Below are 22755 nucleotides of genomic sequence, written 5' to 3'. Positions count from 1 at the left end.
CCTCAAGAGGAGGTTTAGTAATTAATTTTGTGTCCATCCATCAAAGTCAATTCACCGATGACGAGCTTCAGCCAAAACATTTGCATAAAACAGTTTCGTCTGAGTACGTGCATCCCTGCGTCCGCGTACGTACAGTTGTGTGTTAACGTGCATGGGCGTGAACGCGTCCGCGTTGCGTCTGTAGGCATCGCTCTCGTGCCAAGTGGCGTCTCTCCCTGGCACCATCCAATATTCAAATCATGCAGCCGTGCCCGCACCTGCCTCACCGAGAAAAGACAGAGACAGAGAGAGAGAGGGATGTGGACGAGGTGGCAGTGAGTGATAGACAAGACAGAGAGACGCGGCGCAGCGCAAACCGTGATGGACGGGAAATGACAGGGCTGTGAGCAGGTAACGACAGCGAGAGGTCAGAGGTCGGCCGCTTTGAAATTTTTCAAACGCCGTGAAGACGAGGAAGATTGACTCGTCCTTTTTGGGCTGATGGACGGCAATCTGTGACTCGGGGTAAGTAAGCAGCAGCAGCAGCAAGACCGAGAGAGAAGCATGAAGTCAAACAGAGAAGTGTGTGTCATTGTTCTTCTCATCTGCATAATCTGGTTTGTCTGCTCTTGCTCCGATATTCTGAGAAACCTGCTCGTCAGATTTGTGAGCGTCTGAGAGAGTTCGTCCTGTGCTCGTTTACCTCTTCAGCTCGGTTGCACTCTTAATTATGCAGCTGCTGAAAGTTAGGAGACTAGTGTTAGGATGTGTGATAAAGCAGAGAGAGCAGACAGAAACGGTTTAGAGTTTTCCTCAATTTCTTGCGGGAGGATTTTTGCAGACTCATGTGAGGTGTGTGTAACCAAACAGGCGTTTTTCTTGCACCGTATTCGTGTGCAGGTTCAGCATCGCTCCTCGCGCATTCTAATGCACCTTCGCTGTGAGGTTATAAATCCTTAAGATGAGGCGGAGCACCGGCGAAACATCAAAAAAAGATTTTCATTAGCGGGACGCCTGCGGCCTCTCACGTCAGCTCTGAGATCAGACGAGAGCGCCGCTGTATGAAACACGTGTGCGCGATGCGACGCGTGTTTCTTTGGCAAATTCAAATCCAAACTGTGACTCTTTTTGTTTTTCTCGTTTAGGGAAAGGGTGAAGAGAGCTCCGAGATAACACACAGCTCTGTTCCTGCTGCTCCTCCGGCACCTCCCTCTCAACAACAGCAACAGACTCAACACCACCACACGCAGCTGATGCTGGCGGGCAGTCAGCTAGCAGGGGTGAGAAAACACACACGGGGAACTGGATTAGTAGAATTCACAGTGGCCATCTGAGCATGTAGTATTTCTAAATGTAGCAGACACATTTCCTGTCTTATTATGTCACCTCTCCAGGATTTAAAAAATGATAACTTGCTAGAAGATGTCCACATCTGTGTCTTAAATATTACATTGATGCTCTGCAGTAATACAACTTTAAAGCTTTGTTTCCTGCGAGTAAAATGTGACAAACTTTAAAGAGTTAAATTCTCCATGAGGAGCTCCAGACATGCTCCAGCTCACGATGTGACAGCTATTGTTTCTTTAGCCGTCAGGTAAAATATTCAGTGTGTTTAGCTGCCCTGAATATAGCTGTCAAGAACATGTACAGCCTGTAATAAAGTGTTCTGGAGTGGGAGTACAGTGGAATACCTCTGCTAAGTCTTCTTTAAGTTAAGTGGGTGGCTTTTCTTGCTTGTCTTGCTGTGGCATGCTCTTACTGTCTGCTAACAGACTCACCTGCACCTCAACTCCTGGAATGCTTCACTGATATTTCTCTGTTCTCTCTCCTGACTTTTGTTACTCTTCATTTGTCTTTTCTGTCATCGTTCTCCTGCATCTCTTTTTATTCTGTCATTTCTTCCCCCTCCCTTGCGCATGTTTATTCCCATCCCCGTCCCATCGTTCCTCCTCCTCCTCCTCCTCCTCCTCCTCCTCTCCTTGCTCTCTCCCAGCTTGCCGCTCTCCTCCCGGCCCAGCAGCAGCTGCTCCTCCAACAGGCTCAGGCTCAGCTCTTGGCGGCGGCCGTGCAGCAGTCGAACGCCGCCCATGCCGCTCACGCTGCCCACGCCGCCGCGCAGCAGCAAGCCAACCAGCAGCAGCAGCAGCAGAACCAATCACAGTCCCAACAGCAGCAGCATCAGCAGCAACAGCAAACCAAACAAGAGCAAACTCTCCAAGCCCCGCCACAGCTGGCTCTGTCGCAGCCAATCCAGCTCACAGCACAGGTATGATCGGCCGTAATGAGCAGCATGTGTCTGTTCATTCATTCGTTCACAAAAAAAACGGATCGATTTTACGACAAAATTAAGTTCTCTTGATGCCTTTTTCACTAAATCAACACTTTGGTGATGAAATTTATGTTGCAGGACATCCAGCAGTTGCTGCAGCTCCAGCAGCTGGTCTTGATGCCGGGTCATCACCTCCAGTCTCCTGCACAGTTCCTCCTGTCCCAGCCAGCACAGGCCCAGCAGCCACAGCAGGGTGAGGAAGCCTCTGCTCGTCTCTTGTGATATATGTTAAACACAGAGAGTGGTTATTACTAATTAGTGAAGGTGCCATTATGTGCCCTTTATACACTTTATGATCCTTTCTAGTTAAATAATTTAAATGAGCAGCTTATTAATCGGTTGCTCTTCATTTCCCAGGTTTGCTCTCGACACCAAATCTGATCCAGCTACCTCAGCAAAGCCCAGGGGGACTACTGACAACTCCACCTCGCCTGGGACTCCAAGCACAGGTACGAAATGTTTTTTTTTTTGTGTGTGAGTGGGTGGAAGAAAGAGAGGAAGAGAGAGAAATGAAGCATAACCTGTGAAGAGGTTTAACTACAAAACAAGTGTGATTAAGTAGAAGAGGAATCTTTGCACCGCAGGGTTTCTATCAGACTGAAATCAGCAGTTTTCTTCTGCAAAACCTGTGCAGGATGCAAACTTTCTTTCTGCTTTAGCTGAGAACAGCACGAGTAATTTAGTGTTTTAAACAAACTTTAGGTTTTTGCAGCAGCTTTTTGTGCCAGTAAAACGTTAAGAAAGCTGCTCAATAAACACGTACCTCCGTAGCATGTTCTCCTCATCACAGACGCTGCTTCTGCTCCAATAAGGCCTCGGGGATACTTTCACCTCGCCCCGTCCTCACCCTTTAGCTCCTGTAACATAATGCATGAATGCATCGTCACACGTCCGAGCGCCGTTATGGATTTTTGATTAAGCTGCGATGAAGCCGTGTCAGACGCAGGCGTGCCCTCGTTGCTCATTTTATTTTATGCACACGGACGTGAATGCAAATGAGCCGCCGGGCAGCAGATATCGCGCATGACGTCCGCTCAATTAGTTGATCATCCGAAAGCTTGCGGGGTCACAGCTTTGACAGACGACGTGCGGGTTTTATTCTCAGCTGACATAGTGGGAGGCAAAGGATCAACGCTTTTTATGAATATTAAATATGTTTTTTCTCCTGTTAAGAATAAAAGATGGGCTTGTGCATGCTGACCTTCAAATGTCTAGAATTTAAGAGACACAGGGTCATTTATTTATTTATTTTCACATCTGATTCCTTCATGTTTCAAGGACAGGTGTCTTTAGTTTTTTTAGTTCTTAGAAAGTCAAATTCAAACATTTGGGATTCTTTAATGTTTTGGGCTTTATGTGCTCAACAGCTCCCCAGATAGTACAGTATCAGGACACTTGAATAAGCCTGACGTGTTTACCTCTTCCTGATGTTACAGAGGGAGAAGAGCAGTGATGCTGGAAGCAGCGGGGGATCTGTAGTCGGCACCGGGAGCAGCGGCGTTGGCGTCGTGACATCCGTAGGAGCCACCTCCGCGTCCAGCAGTGCCATGGCGTCCTCGCTAAGCTCTGGTTTGACTTCCGGAGGTCACGGGGGCCATGGGGGTCACGTGGGTCACGGGGGTCACGGGGGCCACCTGGGCGAAGAGCCCAGCGACCTGGAGGAGCTGGAGCAGTTCGCCCGGACCTTCAAACAGCGACGCATAAAGCTGGGATTCACCCAGGTAAGAAAGAGGAGGGAGCTGGAGACGAGCGTCTGCAAAAAACAAAAAATAGTTTGAATGCATTTTATGTGGCGACGCTGATTATCCGTCTCTATCAGGGCGATGTGGGCGTGGCTATGGGCAAACTGTACGGCAACGACTTCAGCCAGACGACCATCTCCCGCTTCGAAGCTCTCAACCTGAGCTTTAAGAACATGTGCAAGCTGAAACCACTGCTGGAGAAGTGGCTGAGTGACGCAGGTGAGCCCTGAAACGAAAGAGGACACAGATCTCAGATCGACGGAACTATATTTAACGAATCAGTTTCCTTTTTTTTTTTTTGGCAGATTTAAATTCTCTTCACGTCTCTCTGTGCTTCTCTGCATCTGTCTCCCTGCTTCTTCTTTCTCTCCCTCCCTCTCTCTTAACTGTCCACCTCTCCTCGTGTCTTACAGAAACAATGGCGGTGGACAGCATGCTGCCCAGCCCCTCCTCTCTGTCCTCCCCCATGTTGGGCATCGAGGGTCTGCCCGGCCGACGCAGGAAGAAACGCACCAGCATCGAGACCAACGTGCGAGTGGCCCTAGAGCGCAACTTCTGCACGGTATGACATCAACTTGTAAAAAAAAAATGGGAGACTGAGATGGACATAAAAATATCTGCATTGATTTATTGTTAGTGTGAATACAGAATAATGAAGGTTTAAGTTTTTATTTTATGGATGAAAACAACGGCACTGATTTTATTTGCATCATACTTTTCTATGATGTTCAGTACAGTAGAAATAATAAAAAGAGCTCCAGACCAGGCCTCTGTTTTAAAACACCTTCTTTTTAGTTCTTCCTCACCTGTCTATTTTCTCATTAGTCATTATTTTTTTTTTCCTCCTCAGAACCAGAAGCCTACCTCGGAGGAGATCCTGCTGATGGCGGAGCAGCTCAACATGGAGAAGGAGGTGATTCGCGTTTGGTTCTGCAACCGCCGGCAGAAGGAGAAACGCATCAACCCGTCCAGCAGCACCACCCCTCCCCTGCCCAGCCAGACCTCGCCTGTCATGACGCACAAAGCCCCCTGCTACAGCCCGCACATGGTACCGCCTCGACGCCTCACCCTGTGATTTGAGACGTTCGCCTGATGTAGTTCCTGATCTCTCTTTTCCCTCTCCATCTCCAGATATCCAGTCACGGTCTGTCCCAGGTCACCACCAGCCTCAGCACAACAGGTGAGCTGTAATTACTGTTTGAGCCCGTGTAGAGTCTCGTCAGTAAATTATTAAAGGTTAGAGCAGAGCCTCTCAGGTGTGTTTTTGAACCCCAAGGTCTGTCGCAGGAGAGATTAAACCTGATATCATTTAGAAGAAACTGATATTTCTGTATTTCGCTGACTTCAGGAATCGCTGAAGAATCATCACTTTAAAAAAAAAGAGAGAAAGACTGTTTTGTTGACAACATGGTCCCATCTTGAGTTGTTTACCTTCGTGACTCGTCCTCATGATTTATAGACCTTTGGCTACAGGGTGAGATATCCCAGGTTTCACCGATATGACAGATGAGCTGACAGCTAACAAACCCAGCTGGATGTTTATTGCCCCGTTGAGCCGAGGTCTAATACTTTCCAGTCGCAAACTTCTCTCCGGTCTCAAGTTGAATGGAGTTAAGGAAGACACTCAAGAAGCTCAGCGTCCTGATAAAGAGCGATGTCACCGCGGTGTTTATTTAGTAATAACGCCGTAACTCTCCTGTACAGTGGCAGCGACAAAACCTGCCGCAAGGCATCAACACCGTCCTTCTTCTCTCCTTCCTCTCAGGCGCCAGCTCGTCTCCTTCAGCGTCCTGCCCCATGACTCCGGTCAGCTCGGCCGCCATCTCTTCTTCTGCGACTCCGCCTCCTCATAGCACAGCCAGCCCAGCTCCTCCCAGCCTCGGGACGTCCGGGCTCAGCACTGGGTGAGTAGTGCCCGGTGAAGTCTCTCTTCATCCGGTGAAACTTCATTTATTACAGTAAGGTAAAATGTGCTCACCTTCCAGTTTATTAGGTGACAGTTCTGTTCCTTATTTTAGAGGATGTAGTCAGCTCATCCCTCTGACTAACATGTCGGAATAATAGGAACATGTGCTAATGTGTCCTAATTGTTTCTTGTTCAATTTAAAGTTATTGCTTTAAGATCCTTGGCTGTGTTGTTAGACGTAAAATGAAACTACAAACAATCAGTTATTTATTCAGCAAATGCACCAGTTTCTTGGTTTTCTATGTTTTGATGACATTTAACAAACAAAGAAAAGAAAAAAAATTATTTTTCTTCAAATTTTATTAGAGATGCATCAACAAATCAAAGTGTAGATTTGTATTCAATGCTTTCACTCCTCAGTTATAGCAGCAAATGACTAAAAAAAGATCTGAACCTGATAATCAAACCTGTGTGAATTGTTTAATCAGAAACGAAACAGGCCACAAATGAACGAGCGTCTCGACAGGAGAAGATCCAACCTCAAAATGAGCATTTTAATCGCTAATTAATGAGGGAATATAGTGAACGGCGCCTTTTCTACTGAAGTTTACGCTGAATAAATCTTATTTTTTGTTAAATACCATCATTAGTTAAAAGTTAAAGTTTGAAATGGCTTCTTCCTTCGTGGGTTTCATATTAAAAATATATTTATTTGAAAATGTTGGACTTGAAGGTTGAAAGTTTAAATGTTATACCTAAAAAAAACAACAGTCACATCTTACATTTTTCTCATTTACTCAAATGGATGTGAAACTTTTTCTCATTTCTTATTTAAAATAGAAGAAACAATCTCCTGTATTTCTAGAGATCTTGTTAAAGTTCTGAAGTCAAGCCTCCTGAACTCTGACGCCTGTAAAGAAAACCTGTTTGAGTTCACAGCGTGTGATTCTGTTCACGAAACGTACTCAGGAATCTGTAGCATTCAGCCTGTCACACTGCCGTCGCTCCAGTTTGACTGCAATTCCACATATTGGCTCACATGTTCACAGCTTTGATGCAAATACAAAATAGAGGGATTATAATTCAACCTATGCAACATGAACACAGGTGTCCAGCTTCCAATCTCAGCTTCACGATCTGTATACGAACAAACAGCTGCTGTCTCTGATGCATCTCCACCTACCGTTGTGTGAGAAACAAGAACAACTGGTTTTTGTTTTTTTTGTGGGTGTGTGTGCATCTTAATAGATTTCTGAACAAGTCTCTCTCACTCACTGAAATCACATCGATAAGTTACGATTCATGTATTGATCTCCGCTCCGGTGTTAGTTCTTTTTATTTTAGAGACAAAGCTCAGTTTATAAAACGAACTGAACGCACCTTAATGTAACTGCAACTGAAGCAGTGACAGAATAATATAAAATAATAAAGATAAATAAATACCTGTGATTGATAGATCTATTTCTTATTTAACAGCTACAAAGACAGAATATTTTAAAAGGCTCCTAGCACTGATGAACAAACACAAACTAGTGAACAAATGAGATAAAACTCCTGTTGAGTAGGTGGTCTTGAATGTGTCCCAGGACGCCATACTACCATAGGTCTTGTGATCCACCAGGATGTTAATGCACTATCACCATCTGTTAGGTCTGCACTGCTGATTTATATAATTTAACAAATGTTTCTCCTCATGTGTGAATGTCTGTGTGTGTGTTTGTGTGTGTGCGATCCATCCACCTTTCAGGAACACAATGATGGGAGTAAGCACAGGGATGAACCAGGCCCTCATTGGCAGCAATCCCCTGGCTACCATGCAAGGTGTGTGTGCATGAGTGTGTAGGGGTGTGTGTGTGTGTGCATGCAGCCCTCTGGCCCGGCGAGTCCTCATGAGTGTCCGTTTCTAAAGACCACTTCCCATTTCACCCTTCATCCATTCTGTCCAAAATGAATTTTCTTGCAAAGCCGCAGATGACAGGTAGCCAAAAGCAACGCCGGCACCGACACTCCTCCTTCTCCTTCTCCTCCTCCTCCTCTTCCTCCTCAGCACAAACTTCTTGAATCGCTCAGTATGGTGAAAGATTCAATTTGATTCTCATACAATAGCCTGCCATTATCACACAGTGACAAGAGCCCCTTATGGCAAAGCTTAGGAGGCCGAGTCAGCTTACAGTAAACAGTTGAACAGGCACAATCCCCTCCCTCTCAATATCAAGGCCTGTTGGCTAAATAACTAGCTTTCACTCAAAACTCCCCCTTTTTGGAAAGAGGCGATCTGCTGCCAAATCAATTAAGCATCACAAATAAGCTCAGCTTTGAATCCGTCACGTGCTCCATCTCCCTATAGCGCAGGTGCTCGCGCCGTGTTCGGCGTCATTCAGAGGCGCCGTCCTCCAGGCCATGTGTTGATGAGAAGGATACAGTGTGTTATGGAAACTGCAGCTCTGGCACTGTCGGCTCTGATGGAGTTATGGGCTGAAGAAAGAGGAGCCTCGGTGAAAGACGGGGGTTGAAATGAAAGTGTTGACGTGAAAGGATTTCAGGTTCGGACGCCCTCCGGGGCCACACATGCCATGAATGTTTACAGACCTGCCGCTGCACTTGATAAAAGTGTTTACCGCTGCACTGGAAACCAAAAGTTGGCATGTGTCAGTCTGCGTTATGAGGAGACTTTGGAAAACTTGCTGCGGTAATTCTGCAGAAAACCGCCACAGGCTAAAAAAAAAAAATTAATTAAAGTAATTAAATTGAAATAAACATTTAGACGCCACCTACTGTTGGTTTTAAGCATATTTTAGTCAGTTACAGATACAGGTTTGACAGGATGAGGAGAGAGAAATGGTTCATTCTTCACCTTCATGTGCATGGCTAGTAAATAATCATCTCCAGCTTCATCCTGTGCTGCCAATAATTTGTCTCCTCGCATTATAAGCTCATGCATTTCTGCATTAACGCTCACAGAAATACAAATTACATTTCATACATACAATGCCTGGCCAAAAAATATATGTCTCCACCTGGATTTAACTAAGCAAATAGGTAGGAGCCTCCTGTTGGATAATTACTGCATGGGTGATTATCTTTCAGCTGGCAACAAGTTATTTAACCCCAACTGATGCAATGAGTAGCTTCTCATTTCTTCAACAACCATGTCTAAAGACACATCCTGTGGTCGTGGAGAAGATGTTTGAGAAGAGTCAAATCATTGGCATGCATCAAGCAGAGAAAACATCTAAGGAGACTGAAGAAACTACTAAAACTGGGTTAAGAACTGTCCAACGCATTATTAAAAACTGGAAGGATAGTGGAGAACCATCGTCTTTGAGGAAGAAATGTGATCGGCGATCGAAGAAAAACAACAGTAGAACTCAGGGCTATGTTTAATAGTGAAAGTAAGAGCATTTCCACACGTACAATGTGAAGGGAACTCAAGGGATTGGGACTGAACAGCTGCGTAGCCTTAAGGAAACCACTAATCAGTGAGGCTAACCGGAAAATAAAGGCTTCAATTTGCTAGGGAGCATAAAGATTGGACTCTGGAGCAATGGAAGAAGGTCATGTGGTCTGATGAGTCCAGATTTACCCTGTTCCAGAGTGATGGGGGCATCAGGGTAAGAAGAGAGGCAGATGAAGTGATGCACCCATCATGCCTAGTGTCTACTGTACAAGCCTGTGGGGGCAGTGCTATGATCTGGGGTTGCTGCAGTTGCTCAGGTCTAGGTTCAGCAACATTATGTTGCCCAAAGAATGAGGTCAGCTGACTACCTGAATATACTGAAAGACCAGGTTATTCCATCAATGGATCATATTCCAAGATGACAATGTCAGGATTCATGGGGCTCAGATTGTGAAAGAGTGGTTCAGGGAGCATGAGACATCATTTTCAGACATGGATTGGCCACCACAGAGTCCAGACCTTAACCCCATTGAGAATCTTTGGGATGTGCTGGAGAAGGCTTTGTGCAGTGGTCAGACTCTCCCATCATCAATACAAGATCTTGGTGAAAAATGAATGCAACACTGGATGGAAATAAATCTGGTGGCGACTTCTTTTTTGGCCAGGCAGTGTATGTTCCTTTAATAATTTCACATCCTCATCAGTGATTTATTCCTAAGAAAGTTGTACTTTGCGTCTCTCTGCTGCGTCGTCTTCATTAACTCCATCCAGACTTTATGTGTTTTTATTTGACTGATGTCTGCTGTGTTCACTGACTTCTCTTTTTAACTTCCTCCTTCTTTCTGTCAATCTTTTTCTTTTCATTCCGTCTGTCCTCTGTCTTTCCTCGGTTGTTGCGGTCTCTCTCTTGCAGCCCTGGCAGCCAGCACCGGTCAGCTGCCCATCTCCAGCCTCGAGGGAGCAGCGAGTCACATGCTCCTGGGTGGACACGGGGGTCCCGGTGTCCCCCACTCCCTTCGCACTTCTATCTTCCTCAACCGCCCCACCCTCCTCCCTATGGTGACCGGCTCCATGGCGACAGCCTCCACGCCCGGCATGGGACTGGTTAGCAGCAGCAGCGGCGGCGGCATTGGTGGGTGCGTCCCAAGGGCCACCTTCTCCCAATCTCCACCCGCCGGCACCAGCAACCTCATGAGCCCGACTTCCTGCCCAGAGGAGTCCGCATCTCCTTGTTCAAGTCCCGCCTCTTTCTGTTCCTTCAGCGAAGCCTCGCCGCCGCCCCTGGGAGGGGCCATGGCCGAGTGATCCCTGACTGACAGCCAAAGTATTCCTTAAAGAGGACGAGGAGGAGGAAGAGGAAGAGGAGGAAGCGTTAAAGGAGCTTTAAAAATCTAAATTTACAACCTCGCCTTTCAACCAAAGCCATCTCTCTGTCTGATCCATCTCTGATTTTGTCTCTCTCTCTCTGTGTCTCCCCGCTGAAGTCTTCTGAAGCCAAAAATATACACAGACGGATGAGGGGAGGAAGCAAAGAGAGAGGGAGGATGGAGAGGATAGAGAGAACTGCAGATCGAAGGGGGGGTGGGATTTGAAACCAAATAATGATCTACAGCTGGAGAGGTGGCACTGAGGAGTGTTTTTGCTTGGCATCGGAAAACGAACACCGTGCTTTTTAACGGCTGGAGAAGAAGAAAAAATAATAATAACTCAGCGAGGGCAGGGATGAGAACTGAAACTGTGTGTGAGAAATGGGAGGCAAAGAAAAGACTTGTTTAACAAGCCCAGAAGGCCATGTGGTTGCAACCAAATCTGAAAAAAAAAACAAAGAAGAAGAAGAAGAAAAAATGCCAGAAGAGCGACACACACTTAGAAAGATGTAAACCAAAATCTCCAAATACCAAATACTGAAAACCAAAAAAAAACATAAAACAAAGACAAGAAAACAACAAACGGAGAGAAAAGCTTTAGTTCAAAAAGACTCTTGCATCCTGATCCGTCCAGGATCGGTTTCATTCTACGTCACGCCAAACATTTCCCATTTCACTCAGGACTTCATGTTCGTTTTTTTCATTTTCCGTTGAAGATTTACGAAGCTGCGTCTATTTTTCTATTATTTTGTATTCATGGCTCTTTGTGGTACTTCTTACAGTTTAACAGCCGATCCCACGTGCAGGATATCTACCTCTCTCTTTACAGCTTTACGGTGATCAGCCCACCTTACCATTACCACGGACAGAGTTTGTTTGTTTTAATGAGCCCGGAGGAGCAGATGGGTGGGGTTTACTACTCTTAATAACTATGTCAGGTTATATCCTAATGCATATAGTCTGTGGTACGAAAATAAAAGCTTTCCCATGAAGGCCTGGGCTTTCTGTGAAGTTAAACCCACCCTTCTGGTACCAAAATAGGATAAAACCAACCATACGTGCTAAATGAATTCACTTTGACCCAAGTCTGTTTAAGTTAAAATGAAAATATTTGAGGGCTACTTAGCTCCTAATGTCTATCTGAAAGATCTGCAGTGAATCATCATCACCATCATCCTCAATGTTTGCTCAAACCAAAGTATATACACTGAACAGTATTCAAACTGCCTACAAAGATGTGGACTTTTTTCTTTCCTTATTATTTGCCTTCTTTGATTGTTTTGATTTTTTTTTTAAATCACCCTCATACGCACCATCATCATCATCATCATCGTCATCTTCCAGACTGCTCATCTACCGCTAGACGGTCACTCTTGGATACCAAAGCATCGCCTCTGGCTGCGTTGTCTCTGGATTCGCCCGGGAGACGAGTGTCCAGACAAAACCTCAGCCGTGTCAAAGGGAAAATAACAGACACACACACGTATATATACACTACAAGCAAAAGAAAGACCAAAAAAAAAAAGAAATAATAAAATATGAACAAAAGAAAGGAGGTGAAGCACCGGCGTTCCCCTTACTGCCCCCAAAACCCCTGCCCTCCATCCATCCCTCCCTCCCTCCCATCTGCCCCTCTCCTTTGTCTCCAAAGATCAGATCAAAGGGCCAAAAGAAACAAGAAGAAGAGGAGAAGCGATCAGGAGCGTCGGAGCCAAAGCTATGAAAAGCTGCAGGGGGAAAAAGCAAGATGAGGAAGAAGAAGGAGGAAGAGGAGCAGGAGGAGGTGCGCTGGGAGCAGCGGACCAAAAAACCAAAAAGTAACCCAAAACCAAAAGCTACTACTACTGCTACTAGTTACGTACGAGTGACTGAACCTCTAACTAAACCAAATACAAACAAAGAGGGGGAGGGCAGGGGGAGAAAAGGGGTGAGTAAGGCCCTGTCTGTCTGTTCGTCTTTAACTGTGATTGCTGTTCTTGTATCGACAGACGGAAATCGTTCCCTCCCTGCCTCCCTCTGCCGGAAAACCTCGGCTTTGTTCTCGCTTTCTTTTTCCTGGACGGATAAAATATGGGATAACCTCAACGAACTGACTCTGAGAATATATATATTTTTTGTTCTTTGCTTTCCATAGTGTGTCTGTTCCTGATGTATGGATTTGTCTCATTGCTTTCTACTTATTTACGCAGCGGGATAGAGGGAGGGGAGGGGAGGGCTGGGCTGGGCTGGGCTGGGCTGGGCTGGGCGGGTTTTTTGGTGACGCGTTGCCTACTTTCATATCTTCTCGTCTCTTCGGTTGTGCTCCAGGTTTAATTTTTTTATTAGTTTTATTTGTTTTATGGGTTGGAAATAACTGTGAAAATGTAGCTTCCAAGGTTTAAAACAAACAAAAAAAATAAGTTTTCTTTTTTAAGTTGATCCAGAATGTTGTGAAAAAGCCAAAACTGAAAAACCAAAACTTTTTAGACGTTCAACCAAACCAAATAGAACAACCAAACCAATGCACAAAGTCGTACGAGTGTGTGTGAATGGCTGCGTGTGCGCGCGTGTGTGTGAAAGATTTCTCTCTTTCATACAAACCAAACCGTAAAACACAAAACAATATCAGCCTGATTTTAGACAGTTTAAAGCCGAACTCTGGTCATTTTCAGCCTGGTCATGTTTTCTTGTCATACTGATTCAGAATATGTTTTATAGAAGCTCTGAAACACGAATAATCTCTTGTCAGAGAGTAAAAATACTCACATACCAAGTTTCTCCTGTATTCCTGAACACTGCTTTACACACAAAAGCAAACTCTAGTCACCGAACGCCTACTCTTAAATCAAAATGAGATGGAAACGCAATAACTTCTCCCTCACACAAACAGGAAGTTGGTCTGGAGTCTCTCCGTTGGGAACTGATGATGCTCCTGCCAATCAAATAATTAGGGGCGGGGCTTTGTGCGGTGATGGACAGAAGAATAACAGTAGTCGTACACGTCATCTGGGAGATATGGAGTTGGATTTGTTTACAACTAAATGGCTCTGATTGGAAACATGACCCATAATGAAATCCAAAGTAAATTCCCACTTTTTAACAATTAAATACAGGATATTAGCATGATCGTTACCCATTTCATTGAATCCTTCATTCAAGTATATCTAAGACAAAGGCGACTGGACTAGTTTTGAGTTTTCTTGAAGACCTTCTTCAGTTTAACATCCGTGGTTGGTGCACGCCTGAAAGACCAGAGCGAGCTAACATCCCAATACTCACCTGCAATGTTGTTCAAATTGCGTTATCTTCTCTGCTCAGTTAATGGTTTTCTAACATCCAGAAACTCCAGACTCGAGTTCAGACTGAGCTGTAAGTGGCAGATACATGATGTCTGAGTCCACATGCTCTGTTTCTCTAAGAAAACATCTTTTAAAAATGAAAAACAGTCCAATTGCCTTGTTAATTTAGATTAAAAGAAAGAAAATGTAGGATTTTCCTTGAACGCACCACAAAGGAAGACCTTTCAAAGGAGTTCTGTTTAGTTCCCACACACAATAAGAGAAATACACCGGTTTCTTGTTATAGTTTAGTCACGCAAATTCAAGTTTTATGAATTATATTGTGTTTAATATTGAAATCTGGATTAGAACTGACAGGCTGAGCAATTATCGATCAGTGTGATGGAAAAACAAGACCCAGGTTGAAACCAGAGTTGAGTTTTGTATGTAAATGGACACAGATACTGAAGGCAACCAATGATTAAGATGATATGGGGAGGGGAGGAGGGGAGGATGGGGGGATTAAAAGGCTGTTAACGTCCACTTTTAGAGGGAATGTATCCATTATAGGTTTTGTAGGAGGATTATATGTTCAACTGCTCTTACTTGTTGCTTATGTATAAAAAAAAAAAACAGGCTGGGACTATTTATCCTTTGACGACGAAGACGACAAACGAAGACGATGACTTTAAGAACCAAAAGCTTTAAAACTCTCTCCCGGGCTATTTGTTGGAGAAATTATTTGTATTTATTGTACGAGGGAGGTGTGTGCTTTTTCTGGGGATGGGTGGGGAGGGAGATAGTCTGTTTGTATTTTATGAATCTCTTTGTCTCTCACCTTGTTAATTTATTGATTCCTTATTTATGTATTTATTGGATTCTATTTAAGTCTTTCTGGATCTTTGTAATAGTTTTTCAGGGGTTGTTGTGAGGCTTGTATCCACAGAGAGGGGGGTGTTCTTGAGATCGAAGCAAGAAGAGAAGATGCCAAACGAATGTTTCAAAGAAAAAAAACAAACTCAAAGACTGTTGTGTAACCTGAGACAGAGAGAAAAAGTAGCAGGGAAACTGTGACGGAGGAAATTAGCTTGTTTTTGTTTTTAAATCAAATTCACCGATCTTTATTTTGAAACAACAAAACATAGATTGTGTGTGTTACTGCGTTATAATATTCAGTCTGTGAGGTTTGCTTTCCTGTGGCATTGATTCAGCAGCATTATTTCGTCAGGTGTAGCTGTTAGCATTAGCTCTTCATCAGCTAAAATTGACAGTTAAAGTCAGACATTAAACATTTAACCAACTTATAACACAAATATTTGTTAGATGGAGACTTAAACGTCACTAAACTGAAATTACACAAACTAGTCATTAAGCGGAGATTAGACACACAGCTAGCTGCTACAAAGCTAATTGAACTGGCCAAGAGTTAGCTCTTTATTAGCAAACATTTATCCAAAAGTTCAAATTAGCTTTAACACAAAAGTTATTTTTAAAGTTTGTACATGTTGCTAAATTAATATTACACAAAGTAGTCATTACACTAAGTATTGACACCCAGTGATGGGCAGCTAGCTGCTAGCTGTTACAAAGCTAATGGGATAGACCAAGCACCAGCTCAGTCTAAAATTAGCTGTAACAAAAAAGTTTTTTAAACTGCATACACATCACTAAATTAAAATTACACATAGTAGTCATTAAGTACAGGTTAGCCGTTGATGGTATTTTCACCCAGTCACTGGCGGCTAGCCACTAGCTAAGGGCATTTACCAAGCTAATATATGAACTGTTCAGACTAAGAAAGTAAAAGATATACCAACCGGTCTGACCTGACGGAGAACATCCAATTTAAAAAGTCTAGAACTGAAGATTTAAAATTACATTTTGTAACACTAACACTATATAGCCACCTGCCGTTACAAAACACTATGCTAATAACGTCAAACTAAGCGGCTAGCAACGAAGAATCAGCATAACTGAATGCTACAAGATAAAACTATTTTTCCGATCATAAAAACAAAGTCATAGTTACACCTGGGAAGGATTACGTGTTAAGTTTACTGAATGGGTTAGCTAAAATAGTTTCTAGTTAAGCTAGCAATGCTAACAGTGACTTCATGATTCCCTTTGACTGAATTACATGTCGCTAAATTCTTTGTTACTAATACAAAACCAATAGTTCTTTTTAAACAGTGCTACCTGACTCAGTAAAAGACCTGTTAAATATTTATGTTTAGGGCTGGTGTTTTGTTGGCCCGTCCATCCACACCAGTCTAATACCTCCATAACTTTTTCTTTTATTATTTTGTCTCCTAATATTTCCTACAGAGTCAGTTGGACATTACTAGTTTTTCTTTGAGGACTGTCTCATTGTGTGTTCATTGACGAGATATGCGACTGTCTTCACATAAAGAACAAATTTAACCTGATTTAGTAAAACACTTAAACTGGCTAATATTAGCTGCCTGAGTCCAGGTGGATTGTGTTGTTGTACAGTATCTGGTGCTTCACATAACAAGTCCGCCCCGCTCTCTGTCATTGGAAAGTAAACCCATCTGACTGTGAAATATTAGGTCCAAACCGGTTAAACTGGTCAACGACAGACACATTTCTCACAGTTTTTATTTTTTAAAAAACCCAACGTGTGTGAATTTCCTCCCTTCACGTCTCCTCCTCTGCTCTCTTTTAAAAGCTTTCCGATTCCCTCCGTGCCGCCTCAGGTCGAGGGCTTTTCAACTCATACCTCTGATACTCTCGTGAGAAAACCAAATAAGACATTCAAGCTTTAATGACGTAAAAAATAAAAAATAACTAAATAAATAAAAAAAGACGTGACGCGTCTGAACTCAGGAGAGAGGGATGTGAAAACTGGCCCTAGCAAGTTGGCTCGAAGAAGGAAAAAGCAAAGATTTTCATTAACCAGACGTTCTTATGGCTTTAACCTACAGAGCAAGCCGCCATGCTCGGTGAAACGCTGAGGGTGGGGCTGTGTTTTGCAGCGAGGGAGGTGTGTGTATATTCATCACTGCTGTCGGAGTGAAGTTTTTTTTTTTTTTGTTTTACTTGAAATCTAAATGTTAATTTATGTTTTTAGCGTGTTGAAAATCCCGCGCGGAGCTCGAAAACCTGCGCGGGCGTCAAACTGAACTTTATATTTCTAAACATTTCTATTATTTTGATTTGAATTCATGTTTTGCGTGTTTGTATTATTTGCTCCAGCAGCGGTGCAGCTCTGTCTGTATGTGTGCCTGTGTAGTCGGACTCGGCTGCGGTGGACAGAGAATGATACCAAAGTTAAAACCCCGCCGCACTGAGACGCTACGCTACAAACACAACACACACACACACACACACACACACTCACACGGTCATTCATGTGTATATAAGCATTCAGGATTCTTGTTAGGGACTGCAACTGATTTAAAAATTAAGGATATCCAGCGCCTGACGTTCATATGATAATAAAAAAAAAAAAAAACACTGTCAGATAATAAGAGCACTTCAGGCCTCGGCCGTTTTCTACTGTAGTTCTTCTGTGGCTGTGAATGTTAATTTTACTACTCTGCTCAAGTCACCGTGAAAAAAATAATATAAAATACTTTCTTTTTTCTTTGGCCTTGAGAACACATAAGATGTAATAGCTACTACCAGACAGAGTAAAAATAAATGAGAGAATAACTTCAGTCAGTATTGTTTGCCCCGTAATATTATTATTATTATTATTATTGATTTATTTTAAGGAGAAATTTTAAAGAAAACGTTTTCCTTTCTATTTTTTCTACAACGCAGCTTAAATCCAAAGGTTAAGAGGACAGCAAAGATAGATTTTACTGCTAAAGAAGAAGAAGAAAAAACCTCAATAGTGAAAACCAAAGAGCTCCACTGTATCTCCTCACGTTGATTTTCCTTTCTCTCTGCATTGTACGACTCCCACGATTTTATGATGTAAACTCCAAAAGTGTTCTTTAATATAGCCTAATGGTGATGGTGGTGATGATGATGATGATGATGATGACGACGGTGGTGGTGGTGAACATAAAAGACGAAACAAACACCACTACTCTGTGAGCTTTAGTATCTGTTACTTGGGTCCTTTTTAATTTGATTTCTCTTTTGAAGTACGCTTATAACGATATGCTGTTTTTCGACCTCGAGGCTCTCTCTGTCTGAGTTGATTCTATAACCTGATTCTGTTGGAAACGTTTGGGTTTGAAACTGTTCTCTACTGTCCCTTGACTCATCGCTATCTGTGTGCCTGTTGTTTTGGGGGGCCAGGGAAACGGGGACAGAACAAACCTGTAAGTGTTAGAAATAAAGTGCGAATTTAGACCAAAGTCAAAATCTCCCGTGTCTTTGTTGTCGCTGGTTCAGTTTTTGTGTCTACGTGAGAACAAAAAATGAGTATGACTTCGTAAAAATGCTGCAAAATGAGTGAATGAATGTGGATAAATGGAAACGTACAGTTATCCTCTATGTAAGGGTTTGACGCTGGAGCTAAAAAACAAAACATCCTGAGTGAGAGTAAAGTTGAGAACACACCTGAGATGCATTGAGGACCACATTTGAACACTTTCCTTTAGTAGTGTGAACACAAACGCATCCTGGGAAACTGGGACTGGATCTTAAGTGGTGGCACAAGACTCAACAGCCACAACATTATGACCACTGACAGGAGAAGTAAACAACATCGACCATCTTGTGACAGTTCAGTGTTCTGCTGGGGAACTTCTGGACCTGGCATTCATTGGTGTGGATGTTACTTAGACATGTAGCACCCACCTAGACCAGACCAGACACCCCCACCCCATAGCAATGACACTCCTTGATGGCAGCAGTCATCCCCAGCAGGATGCAGCTTTAGGAGCAACTCAAACTCAAAAACATGAAGAACAGCACAAGATGTTGACCTGGCCTCCAAATTCACTAGATCCTAAACTGATCAAGTATCTGTGGGATGATCCACAGAGGACCCTCCCCTCAAAGGCCCCCACCAGACACCACAGGACACCCTCAGAAGGCCCATGTCTATTCTCTGATGAGTCACCACAAGGGAGACCTACACAATGTTAGGAAGGTGGTCATAATGTTGTGTCTGATCGGTATAACGCAGGTGTTAGAAGTCATTCCTAGTCAGTTGTTTTATGTGTGAATTAAAGGACATATCCTAAACCAGTGATTACATGGTTTAGGATATGTTTCTTGCGTGTCCACAAACTTTTGCCAACGTAAAACCGATCGATTTCAAAACCTCGGCCGGTTCAGTTTTAAACCAAAAGTGTTTGTTTCTCTCATCACCAATAATTTATTTGTTGATAAAGTCGATACTTTTCGGTGTTTTCTCCTTTTAAACGAGCTGCACTAACAGGCTGAGGAGTCCGGTGTCGGGTGGAAGCGGCGCGAAGCTAAATCTCCCGGCGTCCATTGATTCGCCGGTGCACTGTGTGGACCAGCGTGCTCCGTGCTGACCTTACTGTGCGGGCATTCCTGACAATGAGCTACAGAAAACAAATATCTAATTCAGTCTCGTCTGCCGCATCAAAACAAGAACTTTCTGCTGAGAGCATCCGCCTCTTTCTTAGTCCTCTCACATTTTTTTGGTTTGCTGAGAGTTGCTGACACATGAGAATGTTTTTTTTTGTTTTTTTTTTCCTCCCCGACCACATTTGCACATTCTCGCAGTTGCACGTGTTGAGGGCTGCCGCCGGGGAGGGAAACCCCTGAATCATTCAAGGTGATGAGAGCAGGATAGGACAGGAGCCCTGCAACCTGCCATGGATTATTGATATTCACTCTGCCAGGTTTCTCTAGCGGCGCCCCCCCCCCGCACACGTTCACAGCTTACTGCTGCCCGGTAGCAGCTCGGTCGTCCACCATGCAGCTGCTGGAGCCTTAAAGTGTGTTGTTGCTCTTGTTGTTTAGGGAACTGAGATTGAACTTGCTTTCTAAAAATCCTCTGAACGTGCTTCTCCTCATCTGTTTTTCATGAGCAGAATCCGGGGGTTGTATGAAGGTTTGTAATGTCGCAGATCAGCCAAACCATAATCCTCACGCCTTCTCCCCCCCTTTTCGACTGTAAATCACACGAGTCCAGATACAAATTCGGCTTCAGGGTAAAAACTGGAGCGTCAGTTCTCTGTCCAGCACTAACAGAGACTCTCTGGGTCAAATTTCTTGTGTCGAGTAAAATAGTAACCTTGAAAAAAAAGAGATATCTTTTTTTAGCATCACGATTTAACCTTCAATCCTCTCCATCTGTATGATATTTAGTTTGTCTCGGTCTTGTGAAACATTTTTTCCCGTCGGCCGCCAGCTGTGGTGAAATAAAAGGCAGATATGAGGCTTCTGTGTCGTTTTGACATTCAGCCGCTTCCCACATGAATTGATGTCATGAAATAATGATGCTACTATTGGTCCTGGGTGGTTCAGATCTGGGTGGCCTGGTCTCTCTCCCTCCCTCTCTCTCTCTCTTTCTCTCTGTGTGTTTCCAGTCAGTCCCAGTCTCTCTTCTGGGAACCAGCATGTTGTAACCCACACAGGTCCCAGAGGAGCAGCTTCAGCCATGCTACCCTGCAAACAACCCTGTCTCTTTCTCCCTCACTCCCATGCTCTGTAAACCATAAATGAGCCTCTGTGTTTGCACCTTTACACCCTCTGCGTGCCAGATGTGAACGAGCCAAATGTTTGGAAAACGAAATACCAGGTGTGAAGCGGCCTCGAACGTCGGGGCAGCGCTGGTCTGACCGTGGAGCTGAGGCCGAATGTCGCGTTGTCGGGGTAACAGAGCAAAGAAAAAGCAGTACTAGTAGTATAATAGTATAATAATCAGTTTCCTCGTCGCAGTAAATTCATATTTTTGCAAAATTAAGCATGTTTCCTGGGACACAATAATACACAAACCCCCTAAAAAATATATACAATTAAAAATAGCAAAAGCACAAACAAATACTGTAAAAATTTCTATTTATATATTATATATTTTTCCAATTGAGCAGCTGGAGACACAACATATTATGTGAATCCCTTTGCCCCTTTGAATTCAGATGAACACTCTTCTATCCCACGAGGTGGCGCTGCCTCACTACAAAAAGATTAAACTCTTTCTTTCTTAAAGGAGGCCTGAGCAGCACGCTCAGCCCCGTCTGGCCTCTGGAAGGACTCTCATTTGCTCCTAGTTTATTCAGTTTAGATCAGTAGATATGCGGAAATTAAGTGTATTTTAGTGGCATTCAATTTAACGTTACTAAGGAGGCAGTGAGAGATGTATTTTAGCACGAGTTCTGCATCATGAGTGAAAGAAAAGCCTTGGAAGGGCAATATTTCATGTCCACGTTGCTCTGTAAATCAGGTGCAGAAAGAATCTTGACCGAGAGATCGTGACATTTTAATCTGTTAATCTGTCAGTTTTGATACTTACATATATATTTTATCTCAGATGTTTGTAGTTTTTGTGTTAGTGTTTAACTTGTTGCATGACGGGTCTTCGAGTAACATGATCCTCTGTTAGTGCTGCACATATGGCAGAATTGACAATGAAAAAGACTCGGTAGCAGGATTTAAAAAATCAAAACACCTAATATTTAAAGGGGAATTACCGTTTTTTTACAGCCTGGACCTTATTTCTGGCATAAAATACGATCGTTTACCCACCCATATAACTTTGGTGTCATTTGGAGTCGTTCGGACGATATTTATATCTGTGTATATCCATATAATGGGAGTGACTGGGGCACCGAGACACAGCCTCTAAATAACACGTTATCTGCCACGAAACTCGTTCATTTCACCAATATTTTGTTAATATATGCTAGTGCTATTCCCCGTTGAGTTCGGAGTTGCACGTCCACGAATAGAAAACAGGTAACTCATATTTAGAAACTGCATTTCGGTGCCCCAGTCACTCCCACTATATGGATATATGCGGATGTAAATATCGTCTGAACGACTCCAACTGACACCAAAGTTATATGGGTGAGTAAACAATTGTATTTTACGCCAGAAATAAGATCCAGGTTGTAAAAAACGCCCCTTTAAACATTACTCTTCTGATTATAAAATCACCCTGAAGCATAGGAATCCTGTAAACCTTTGATGTTAATTTTCAAATGAGTCACTGTGAATTAGGCCCTACTTCCTCAAGTTCCTCTGCTTCAGTGCTGCGGTAAAGAAGCTTTCTAGGCTTTAATAGATATAAATGTTCCTTGTTTTGAATGGGGCAGGAACAGCAGCTGCTGTGCTTCGCTACGTTTCACATGTAAATTCCTCGTCTACAGTTTAACGGTCTGCGCCGCACAACCAGTACAAACATGTCACACTGGTTTGGGTTATTTTGAATGAATATTGAAATGACTGGGCAAACAGATCTAATGAACCGGACTGTTGATTCTTTATTTGCTTAGACATTATATGCTACGTGTGGTGACACTTCGTGAGAGTCAAACAGTCGCTGTGGCTGATACAACATCATCCGTTACGCGGTTATTTCCTGGTATCGATGCCTCCGTGTGTACAAAGCGTTTTGAGGTTGAGGCGGAGCTGATTTTAATCTGAAATATTAAGGACCAGCAGTTCTCAACCTAAGGAATGGGCCCATCCAATGAGTTGGTAAATAGAGTTAGGTCCATATATGTTTGGAGCATTGTGAAAACTAATAAACAAGTAGCTTTGGAATAAGTAGGATGATTTTTTACTTTTTTTTTTTTTTTTGGTCACAAAAATTGTCCTCTTATGTCAAAGTCCAGTGTTTTGTTGGCCCATCCATCCACCCGAGACCGTTCCCTCCAT

At 43.4% G+C, this 22755-nt stretch overlaps 1 protein-coding gene across 4 annotated transcripts in view; it reads left to right on the top strand.

Moving 5' to 3' along the window:
* The first annotated feature begins 345 nt into the window (after positions 1–345).
* pou2f2a (POU class 2 homeobox 2a) overlaps positions 346–22755 on the top strand; it is a 38014-nt gene continuing 15604 nt past the window's right edge. For 2 of the 4 annotated variants that reach the window (XM_084563559.1, XM_084563558.1), the window contains exons 1-11: positions 346–504; positions 1125–1259; positions 1973–2245; positions 2387–2501; positions 2666–2757; positions 3745–4029; positions 4128–4269; positions 4464–4612; positions 4901–5098; positions 5182–5230; positions 5816–5954. In XM_084563559.1, coding sequence (XP_084419685.1) covers positions 1233–1259; positions 1973–2245; positions 2387–2501; positions 2666–2757; positions 3745–4029; positions 4128–4269; positions 4464–4612; positions 4901–5098; positions 5182–5230; positions 5816–5954 — 1469 coding nt within the window. In that variant the 5' untranslated portion in view covers positions 346–504; positions 1125–1232. Of the gene's footprint in view, positions 505–1124; positions 1260–1972; positions 2246–2386; positions 2502–2665; positions 2758–3744; positions 4030–4127; positions 4270–4463; positions 4613–4900; positions 5099–5181; positions 5231–5815; positions 5955–7703; positions 7778–10266; positions 12884–22755 lie in introns of those variants that run through there. The other 2 variants (XM_084563556.1, XM_084563557.1) reach the window with 2 other exon arrangements.

This window comes from Chelon labrosus (genome assembly GCF_963514085.1).
Source record: "Chelon labrosus genome assembly, chromosome: 16".
Classification (NCBI taxonomy): domain Eukaryota; kingdom Metazoa; phylum Chordata; class Actinopteri; order Mugiliformes; family Mugilidae; genus Chelon; species Chelon labrosus.
Note: the sequence above shows the minus strand (reverse complement) of the source record. Positions and strands in the feature narration are given on the sequence as shown.